Below are 12382 nucleotides of genomic sequence, written 5' to 3' on the forward strand. Positions count from 1 at the left end.
ATCGTAAAATCGTAAATTATCCGAATTTCAGAATGTAGTTTTCGAATTAAAAAAAGTTATATCTTAGTGAACATCTGTGAAACTTTCATTTTATTTGTGTATAACACATAAAAAAAACTAGGGAAATGATTGGCATCGAAAAACCAAAATTAAACTAGGGCCGACAAGCTGGGAGCCCGACTGTTACCAGAGCTTTTTTTTTATTTTTTAGAAATTTCAAGTAATGTTAAGTAATAATAAAAAAATTAGAAAGAAAAAAAATTCTCTACCTACCAGGGACTTTTTTTATTTTTAAGATGTCAGATATGAAAAAGAAAAAAACAAATGACATTAATATTAACTATTTGTTTGGCATAGTGACATATTTCAATTGGTCCAGTGAAACCAATATTTGAATTAGTGGGTTCATCCAGAGTGACAATAATGTGCCTCAAAGGAAGCTCATTGCAATGTAGCATACAAATAGACCAGAAACACTTTCTACCTATTAATTGTTCAAGATTTTCGCTGAACCAGTTACAGCGTTTGTTGAATCTCCTCCAATTACTTCTAGAGGCTTGTTTAACAGGCTTATTAGGAGGTATTGCCTTCATGGGTGTAAAATGTGTAATATAGCGACCGTCAGGTTCAGAAGTAACAGTAATATGTTCTTCTTTCACAACCCTTTGATGAAATCGTTTTGTTACAGGGTTGTGCTTTAAAACTCTGGTAAAATCTTTTCTGCTATCAGCAAATATACCTTTGATAGGTTGTAATTGAAACTTCTTTTCTTCAGATGTTTTTTCTTTAGTCATTACTGCTTTCCTAGGTCTAACAACTTTCTTAGGATCTACAGCCAAATAGGACATTTCAGGTGTTAAATAGTTACCAAGAATAAGGTCTTGAAGAAAAGCTGAAACTACTGCTGATGTTGCAGCTGGTAAAATCTCAAATCTCAAAGAAGCTTCAGCAGTATTACTAATGGACATAAAATTTAGTTTCCATTTATCTGTTGAAGCAGGTTCATCTTCCATTTCTATTCTATTTGAGTTATCATCACGTATGAAAGACTCAACATAATCTTTATTTTTTGAAGTTTCTTTTTTTCTAATTTGTTTTTCTAGACTTGACTTTCTTTTCAGCTTCCTCTTTTCTAAAGAAACCTGTCTAGCTGTTTCCTTAGTATCTTTACAAGTCATTTGATATTATGATGTTTTGATGATGACATGTTTAAATTTATACTATGCTGCAATTAAAGTGCTATATGATATCATATACCTACTATTCTACTGCGAAGCAAATAGGAATCCGAGTGCTTTAATTACTAATACTATGTTTTTAGAACTTGTTTCATCAGGTAAATACAAAATTACAAACATGGCTACAAAGATGCTTATGACGATGTCAGGAGCTATAGATGTTGAGAGATATTATCATTAGCAATTTGAGTGTTTAAGTTATAAAGCTAAAAAAAATGATTATGGAACCACAAACGCCTTTAAAAAATACTTAGTCAAGTTTCAAGAATTAGAAGAGCACTTATTAGTAGAGTTTTTAGGATTAAAGATGCCAACTTAATATTAAATATATATATATATATTTTTCCATTGATATATATAATTTATATTTATTTATATATAATTTATATTTATTTGTATACTTTTTATATATATGAATGTATGTATATATATTTTTATAATTATATGTATATATATATATATAATTTATATTCATTTATATATATATATATATATATATATATATATATATATATATATATATATATATATATATATATATATGTATATATATATATTTATATATGTATTAGTATTAGTAAATTAATTTACACCCAAAAAGCATCTCATCTGTTGCAGGCAACAACATCAAATGCCAAAGAATGAGAAAACTAAAGTAACTTCAGGACTGCATTTTCATTTTGCAGTTTCGTTAGATTATTAAGTTTAAATTTTGTTCAATGTATTTGTCCAAGCTATTTTAAAAGAGTTTGTGCTTTGCTGCATGACAACATCATCTGGTAGTGAATTCCAAATCGAAGCAACTCTATTGTTAAAGAAATGATACCGCTGAGCACAGTTCTTTATGATTTCTCTGTGGTATTGTAAACGTTGGTAAGGTCGTGGAGCTTCATAGGTTCTTTGTGCCAAATTGTATGCATTAATACAAAAACAAATTATTGAGTGCGCCAATAAACTTTGCTTCAATTGGTTTGTTTGGTCCTTTGAAGTTTAGCCTCCTGTCTTTCTTTCAATAACTTAACAAACTCAGCTTGTTCAGCTATAGTTTGTTCAGGTCGAATGTGTATGTTTTTATATATACCTTTACAAAGTATTTAGTAATTGCAATTACTTGGTTGCGTGCATTGTTATTTTCAAATTCAACTATAACTGTTGGTTGCGGCTTTTTACATTTATTTTTTGGTTTGAACTAAATACTTTGATATTGACATTAAGACTTAGTGAATGCAAAATATCTTGAACCGTCTTTCAAAGTTTTTTCTTTTTTTTTTTCAAGAAGATTACTTTTGTTTGATGAGATGCCAATAAATATGGCTTTTTTGGACTTTTTTTGCTAATTTTTGAGTTTTCTGATACTGCTTTTATAATTGTAAGATTTTGGGGTACCAGGTTTGATAAATGATGAGGCAATATCCAGATATGAAGGTCGCATTGATTTTGTAGTTAAACTTGAGTGGTAAAATTTTGCTGTTAAACTTTCTAGTTTAGAAAATTTATCATTTAGATTGCTTATAATATCATCCTTCTTTGCGTTTTCACTACAAAGACATTCAACTTCAGATTTAAGTTCAACCACACATTGTTTCAATTCAAAATACCATTCATCTAAAAGTTTGATGGAAACATTTTCCATGTTTCTGGCTGGATCAACTGATTGACCATTATCCATTTTTACATCCACCAGAATGCTTTATATATATATATATATATATATATTATTTGTATATCTTGTTACACAGGGACTAAAAAGTTTCAGTTTGTGTTTTTTTCCATATTTATATATATATATATATATATATATATATATATATATATATATATATATATATATATATATATATATATATATATATATATATATATATATATGTATATATATATATATACACATATATATATATATATATATATATATTATATATATATATATATATATATATATATATATATATATATATATATATATATATATATATATATATATATATATATAAATTTAATAAAATAAAAGTAACTAATAGATTCAAGCAACTTTCGTTTATAAAAACAGATCAAGGGTAGTTGTAATTGTTTGTTAATATAAACAAATAGCAAAAATCTTTAAATTCTAACATTGATCTAGGTTAAAACATAAATAACTATTGTGATTACCTGTTCCATTCATATCTGTTAGTCCAGCTAGAACATCCAGCTATCTTTGTAGCTGAATTTGAATTCGTCACATCTTTTGTAAATAACAATTCACACATATCATCACAAGAGACCATAAAATAGTAGAAACCTGAATGAGGAGCTCTAAAGTATGCCCACATGCGAATTCCACTGTTACTGATATCATAAGGTGGTAAATCAAAATTATCAACAAAACCTGTTGTCATGGGTTTGCCTGTTTTTAAAGCTTCCAAACTTGCAATGTTATTGAAAAGTGAAACAGAAACAAAACCATTAGCTAAATCGAATTTAAATTCTGTTTGTATTCCAAAATAAATTTTATTAAAAACCAATAGTATACTTTCATATTAAATTACGCAGACAATTGTGTTAAACTCAACATCAAACTATATATTTACCTATTCCAGACATCAAGAACATTTGCTTTGTATCTCTACATCCTCCCCAGAGAATTAGATTAACTCCATTTGCAATAGTGCCCCCATTCGGATCAAAACATAAACTATTCATTTGATAAGTTTTCCCTAATGTTAAAAAAATGTTTAATTAAAAGCATCAAATATCAAAAAGTTGTAAGCACATCCTTGGTCACACCACACTCAGTGTATAGCCATAACATAGCCTTGCCCTTCAAAATTTTTGTTTCGCTAGAGTTAGAAAAATGATTCTTTTTATAAAATTGATTTAAAAATTAAAAACCTACACAGTGTTCTCTGTATTTGACTTGCTGAAGTAAACTCTTTACAAGTTGAGCTAATTACAATCGGAGAAGAATATTTGATACCATCTTTAGCACAAACTAGTTTTCCACTGCATTTATGGAGTAGACTACCAGTTTTTGGATTATAAACAAAATTGGAAGCCTCATTATTACAAAAAGAAGATAAAGGTCGAAAAACAAGTTTTGTATTATCAGCCACTGCACATCCACCAACTTCAGGTTCAATACAATAGCTATCTCCAGAGGAACGTATCTGAGTAGCTAAATTCAATTTTTTTTTAGTCAGGTAAAAAAGACAAAAAAATTTTTAAAGCAAATAAAAGAAAAAAAAACAAAAAAAACTAACTAAAGCAACTTCCAACACATGATTGTTCTCTAAACATTTCTACAGAATCACACTCTTTGCCTCCACACTTCGGTAAAGGATTATTGCAAAACCGTTGACTACTTTGTATTCCAGTTCCACAAAAAACTGAACAGCTGCTCCATTCACTCCAAGGAGAAAGACCACCACTAACTTAAAAAATATATAAAACATAAAATGTAAAATAAAATGAAAAAATTGTATGTACTACAAAAAGTTAAAAAATATATGAAAATATAAATAATATTTATGATATTATGAATATATACAAGATATATGTTCATAATATTAAGACATAAAATTACAAGACATAAAAAAATTACTAGGCATGTAGTTACTATCACAGTCATTCTCATTCAGCCAATACCAAATCACTCCTGGATTATTGTTCTTATTTAAAATCCAACTAGACGGTAACCCTTTAGGATTCCTAGAAATGATTACTCCTCCATATTCAGCAGTACTGGTAATTAATAACCCCTCTTTGGTAGTGTCTGTTGAGAGGAATGGAAGGCAAGGATATGGACCTTGCCACCATGACCCATTATCCCATGAATCGAATTGATTTATAATTTTTGTTGATTGACATGATGCAGCATTAAATCTAAAAAAAAAAAAAATACAATAAAAAATACATTGATCTTTTAAATATTTATTTTTTGTTATTTGTTATTGACAAAAAAAAAATTGCAGTATGATCAACTCTTTGTTAAAACAAATCAGAAAGCAGATGGTTTATATGATATAAGAACTATAATAAAATATATCAATATCTATATCAAAATATATCACAAAAACATACGTTTGGTTATATTTTATATTTTTTTTCAAAGTATATAAGAAGAACAAGTTGTTATAATTATATATAATAATTATTGCAGCTTGATCTTGTTATAAACTTTGATTTATAAAAAGAGTACAAGAAAGCAATGCTAAATCCACAAATGTTGAAATTTATAACAATCAATCAATTGTATTTTTAAATAAGTGATTGCCCCAATCACACAATAAAGTCATTATGAAGTGATATTCTTCAACATTATACTCTTTATAACACAATTTTTATAGGTTTCAATTTGCAAATAAAACTTAAAAAAACTTACAAGTATGCAGTAGAAGACTCCCATATCCCTCCCCATCTTTTTCTAGCGGTTCCCTCAAGCATATATTTAATTGTTCTACCATTAGACAACTTTTTAATTGTGTTTGCTTTATTGAGAATGGAAAAATCTTCATACAGTGAAGGAGCACCTGTGTTTCTGGAGTAAACCTGAATTAAAACAAATTTTTGAAAAATTCTACGGAAACCATTACACTCTACAAGCCAAAAAAATAAAAAAAATTAAAACTATATATAAAAACCATAAAAAAACAAAAAAAAACTGAAAATAAAATAATATAAATCATGAAAAAAAAAGCTTCAAATAACTGCTCAGTGCAGATAATGGTTTGAGGAAAAAATATTAAATATTTTATCAATATAATAAATATTGATGCGGATTTTTCATGCCTCTTGACCATTCCAAATTTTAGTTTTAAAACAAAAATGATAATGGCTGATGTAATGATAATAATTGACAATGATTGATGAGGATAATGACAATGACGATGATAATCAGAAGAAAAAAATCAATAATTAAAATACTCATGAGCTTTCTAGCTATGTGAGCTACAAATATTTATATATATAATATTTAAATATATAATACATAAATTTATTTTTTATTTGTACTTATTATATATGTTATTATATATGTACTTAAAATATGTTTAGAATCATGAGCAGTAATGAGTATATACATGCATATGTATACATATATATTTATGTATACATATGCATATATCTGCATATCAATGGGTTAATTCTAAAAAATTGTATATCCAAATTTGCGCTATATTAAATTATGAATGTTGAAATGTCGATCTATATTAAATTATGAATGTTGAAATGTCGATGCGCCTTTTACCATCACCAAATTATAAGGAGTGGAGGAGATATCCATTTTAAGTTATTCAATAAAAACCAAGTGTTGGATGTCCATCTTATTGTTTTTTTCAATGCATACACATTGTATGTCACATAGGTTTGATGAACGGAGATAAATACAAATATTATACACAGAAGTGTTAAAGCAATACAATAAAATAATAATTATATTGTTTTTAAATATTTGAATTTGTATAAGCTATTATTTATACAGTTTTTAAGTATATAAACTTTAATTATATTTTAAATAATATAAACTTTTAATTATATTGTTTTTAAATATTTGAATTTGTATAAACTTTGTTTTAACTTTGAAAATCATTTTTCTCACAACTGTCTAAAATGGACATACAATATTTTAGAATTAACCCATCAATATCATTCATCACTAATCCCGTCCATATATCATCATCATATAAAAAATTCTGCTTAGAACTAATCAATATTTTATATTAAAAAACTTTAATAAAATACTTGATCTGAGGTCCATCCCCCAGATGCAGAAGCAACAAGCAGAGTCCAAGCCTCATTTAGTGTTGATGTCATGTCACAATAGGCAGGTTGATTTTCTGCCAACATGTAAAAACCATCTTTGTATAACTGGCCATTAACAAGTCCTCGTACTCGCAAGTCATTACATGAATAGCGACTAAAAAAAAAAAAAAATATATACACACATATATATTTATATATATTGCTCTTCCGAATGTTAAACTGTATTACAGAACAAAACTGAAACTATATTACAGAACAAGTATTTTTATAAAAAACACTATCACTAGGAAGATGCAAGATTATGAAGCTCCTCTGATCTGTACCCACATTTAAGCAAGTAAAGAAAAACTTTAAATAAAATTTAATTTTATGCAAATAAAGAGAAGTGTCCTGTAGGATTTTACATGCTTGCATGCTTCATAAGATTTCACGCTTGATAACAGAGATATATTTGATAATGAAGATATCAAAAATAAGTAAAAATATAAAACAATCAATTTTACTGAAGAATAAAGTTTAAAACAAAGTAATACCTTCCACCTTCTCGTATCCATAACCGAACAAAAGAAGGATTCTCAAGAGAAGTCATATACTTTCCACTTCCCGCTATTACACCATAGTTGTCACCAACATCCTATAATAAAACTTAATTAGGCTTAACTATAAGCAATTTAGTAATTTAATTAAATTCAATGCTCATTACAAATTTAATCTATAACTTAATGTTTTAAAGAAAACATTTCTATAAAAAATAGATTGTTAGCTATAAAAACTTCATGTGTTAATATAACAATTATTATTTATACTATATGTTTTTTATATATCAAAAATTTTTCATATATAATGTGCTGTTTTATGTTTCTTTGTGCATTTCTGCTTTACTATACAAATATATATAGTACCAAAAATTTGTATTTCTATAGTTTCAAATGATATTTCTATCTGCAAACATATACTTTTACCAATATGACAACTATTTTGCCAAAAAACAATTTTTTATAATGCTAGCTAATTAGCAAATTTTTCTTTTTTTTCAGAATTTAAACTTTTGCTTCCTACTCCAATTGTTTTTCATTAACTTTACTCATTCTATTTAAAAACAACCCTTTTTTTCCTACTTTTTTTTCTATATTCAAGCAGTTATTCAACTGACATCATTCTACTCATATGATTATTCCACTCAGTTTGTGTCTGTCATAACATAGTCATATGATTATTCCACAAGTCGTAATACTAGTTCCTAATACATGTACATCAGTACATGATTATAATGTATTTAAGATATACATTATAATAACATATTAAAGCAATAATATACTCAGACATTTATTACTCTGCTATGATTCTACTGATTTTACTGATTCTAATAAGTTTAAGAAAACACAGATCATAAACTGACAACTTTTTAAGAATTATTTATTTTCAAATTTAATTTATTTTTATTATTCATATATTTTCAATTATGTTTTTATTTAAGGTATTGTTTTTCACACTTAAATCAAATTTTCTCATATTTATTATACATACTAAATAATGCTTGGGTAGTAACATCTCATAAGGTTCCTAGTAATTCTGCTTAAGTCATATTTTCTTCTGATGAAGGATTGCATGTCAAATTTCTAATTATGTTAAATTTCTATGTTTAACAACGTTTAATTTTTTATTTATTCTATTATTAATTATCATTCTATATTGTTTTATCTATGATTAAAACAAATATGTAGCTTTATTTTTCAAACTAATATATTGCTACACAATGCCAATATATGTTGAAGTAATCAAATTATATTGCAAAACAAAACAAAAAAGAACAAAACAATGCATTACTTCTTTTTATTGCTAAAAAAAAAAAAAGTATAAAAAACTAAAATAAGTTTAAAACACACCAATGAATTTGCTGCCATAAAAAATCCTTCATTAGAAGCTACGCAAAGTGGATATTTAGCTATGTTTTCAACTAATTCATTCCAAGTTCCAAATTTTTTTAAGAGAGTTGGTTTATAAAGTTTTGAGCATGACAACGAGTTGTGTTCAACAGGTATAGAAAAAATTCCACCATTTGAATCCATATCGTTTGCTTCTAACATAATCTGGTAAGATTTCTAGCAAAAATGAAAAAACATTTTATAAATAAACATAAATAAATGTATTTAATGTATAATAAATAAATAAATATTAATATAAATACATACAAATATATATATATATATATATATATATATATATATATATATATATATATATATATATATATATATATATATATATATATGTGTATATATATATATATATATATATATATATATATATATATGTATATATGTATATATGTATATATAGACACACACACATATATAGTATAAAAAAATTATAGTATAAAACTTTAATGAAACAAATGAAAATATAATAAATAAAAATTAATGAACAAAAAACAGGTTAAATCATAAACTACCTCACTTAGATCTTTTAACTTCATATTTTCAAGCAATCCAGCAATTGAAAAGTCTGCTGTAAACAATTGATTTAATGGAGTAAAATTTATTTTCTCTAATGACCAATCTTTAGTGACAACATTTGCTAATAAAGTCCAACCACCACCATATCGATCAAAGTCACAATACGTTTTCACAACTTTTCCCGAAGTAGGTTCAATATCATATATTCCACTTTTAAATTTATTTGAAATTGATAAACCTCGGAATAGTAGATTAAGACATGATGGGGGATACAAGTAGGTGCCTTCTCTAATCCAATACCTTGTAAGGATAATACTTTTTTACTATACATAGAAAAACAAAAATTATCTATAAAAATCTCCACTCAAGTTTTGAAATTAGAATTTTTGAAATCAATATTAAATAAAATTCCTGCTTTATATAAACTTCCACTAAATATCTTTTATTAGATAGAAACTTGTTAAAGATGACTATGTTTCAAAAAAATAATCATAGTGTAACCTAAGACTATTTCTTTAAAGTATGAACAACTTGATATTTACACTAAGCAAACAATACAAAAACAAAAAACAAAATTATAAATAAAAATTAAAGTTTAAAAAAAAATGCTAGTATAACATATTATTAGTACTTTAAAAAACACCTTACCATACATGTTCTGGATAATCCATTTTCATTTTTTCTCTTATCCATTTTGATGGATATAGACCAGGTTGATTGTCTTGTAATTATTAAAAAAAATTAAATATTAGTTTCATATTTTAAAATTTATATATACTTATTTACTCATTATATTATGTTAGTTTTTCAATAACAAATTGTATATTTAAAACTATTTTTATGTTTAATTAACAACAAGTTTTTTTGTTGAATACAAAAAGTTGGTAGAGAAAGTGGTAAAAGAAAATATGTTTTATTGAAAAAAAATAATAAAAAAAAGTCTAAAATAAAAAAATGCTAATAAAAAAATAGAAATTTTAAACTTCAATAAATATAAGGGAAGTTTGTGTACCTAGGGCCTCCTTGTACCTAGGACCACCCAACTTTATTTGAAAACTATTAAGTTCTAAGTTTGTGAGGTGATTAGTTGTAAAAATATTTATTAATTTTGATTCTTAGAGAGCATTGCTACATCAATTTATAATTGCAAAACGCTTTTCATGGTCTAAAGTAAGTTTTTGTTGCTGGTTTCTTAAATTGTTTTACAATCCTAAAGGAAATGTTTTTTTATAAGTTCTTATATATTACATTGTTTGTTACTTAAGTACTAAATGCGATGTTCAACAAGTTTCCTCTTAGCTTGTGTTTGTTAATAGATTACATTTTTTTATGAGGCTATGCTAGGTCTTATATACCTAGGGCAATATAATTTGCTTGTACCTTGAGCCATATGTGCTTGAAGAATTTGCTTGATAATGAGATCGATTGTTAAACTTTGATTGGTGAATAACTTTTTTATTCTCGCAGTTGTTTTAGGACTACAATTTTACGCGTAGACTTATTTGTCAACTTTGCTCAAAACTATTAGTCAATTTTGTTATTTATTTAAGTGTTGCAATTAAGTAACACGATAAATTTGTTAAAAATAATCTATGATTAAATAAATTTTGAATCAAATTTGTGTCTATTTTTGTTGTCAATTTATTATGGAGTTAAACCTAATTTTCAGAGAGCAGTTCTATGTACAATTGCTTGTGGCCCTAGGTAAAATTAAAAAAAAGCTTATTGTACCTGAGGCCACTAATTTTTATACCTTCTGAATGACAAATTTTCTAAATGCCTATTGACTTGGAATTTCTCAAAGCAAGTGCTCTACCACTACACCACTACTGCATTACTTAAGTAAATATTACCACCACCGCATATTTAAGAAAATTGAAAAAAAAATTAAATTTAAAAATTAAGTAATTTAAAAAGTAAATAAAAAATTCAAGCAGAGATAGCTGATGGATTACAAATTTTGAGGTCTCTCTTCTAAAGTAATGATATTTGGATGTATTATACAATTATGTAGAAATTATACAGTAATAGCATACCAGTAAGTGAACCCCACGAATCCCAATAATTTGTTGAGACATCCAAAGATGTTGTTATAGTATAGCCAGAAACATATGGAAGACGCTTATTAATACTTTGAGTACCATATTCCCAATCATCAAATTTTTTAAGAACTTCAACATTAGTTTGTTTAGCATTGGTAGAAGATATATTATAACTTGCAGGAGCAGAAAATACTCCACCCCATCGACCTATAAATATATTCTTACTTCTGTTATTATTTTTTTAAAAAAAACTGTTTAATAAAAAATTAAAAACCAATTTACCTAGTGTATTTGCTTCTAATCTTTAGTTAAACGTGTCATCTTGAATCTTGTAGCTAGTTTTTAATTCATTGGCATATTTAAAGATTGAGTAATCATTAAAAAGATCTGGTTTATCAATATTTCTCAACCAAACATTTTTATCATCCCATGAACTTGAGTGTGAAGATACTATAAGTGTCCAACCTCCACCATCACGTGTCATATCACAGTAAACATTTAATGTGAGTGTAGAAGTTGGTTTAATTGTGTAAATACCATCATATAATGGTTGTCCTTGTTTTTCTAAAAGACCTTTGATTGCAAGACATGACTCAGCAACTTAAAAGTATTTAAAAAAAAAAAATTAGCTATGTTTAATATGTGGTTAAAACAAGTTTATACTTAAATATATAACAATTGTACAAAATATTTGTAATTTATGTAATATATTATAAAGATATATTTATAATAAAAAATGCATAATAATAATAATTATAAATGTATATATATATATATATATATATATATATATATATATATATATATATATATATATATATATACATATATATATAATATATATTTGTATATTTATATACATATATAATTATATATATATATATATAACTATATATATATATAGGTA

The 12382-nt window shown here is 25.7% G+C and overlaps 1 protein-coding gene across 1 annotated transcript in view; it reads right to left on the bottom strand.

Annotated features, from left to right (window-relative positions):
• The window catches only part of LOC100209306 (uncharacterized), a 78795-nt gene that overhangs the window by 763 nt on the left and 65650 nt on the right, over positions 1-12382 (bottom strand). The window contains exons 32-44 of the mRNA XM_065789610.1: positions 11782-12075; positions 11470-11682; positions 10082-10154; positions 9430-9733; positions 8864-9079; positions 7511-7611; positions 6957-7131; positions 5599-5765; positions 4819-5099; positions 4478-4648; positions 4114-4392; positions 3809-3934; positions 3390-3687 (exon numbers count right to left, since the gene is read on the bottom strand). Of these exons, the coding sequence (XP_065645682.1) occupies positions 3390-3687; positions 3809-3934; positions 4114-4392; positions 4478-4648; positions 4819-5099; positions 5599-5765; positions 6957-7131; positions 7511-7611; positions 8864-9079; positions 9430-9733; positions 10082-10154; positions 11470-11682; positions 11782-12075 (2698 nt within the window). The remainder of the gene's footprint in view (positions 1-3389; positions 3688-3808; positions 3935-4113; positions 4393-4477; positions 4649-4818; positions 5100-5598; positions 5766-6956; positions 7132-7510; positions 7612-8863; positions 9080-9429; positions 9734-10081; positions 10155-11469; positions 11683-11781; positions 12076-12382) is intronic.

The sequence above is a fragment of the Hydra vulgaris genome, chromosome 02 (genome assembly GCF_038396675.1).
Source record: "Hydra vulgaris chromosome 02, alternate assembly HydraT2T_AEP".
Lineage (NCBI taxonomy): Eukaryota > Metazoa > Cnidaria > Hydrozoa > Anthoathecata > Hydridae > Hydra > Hydra vulgaris.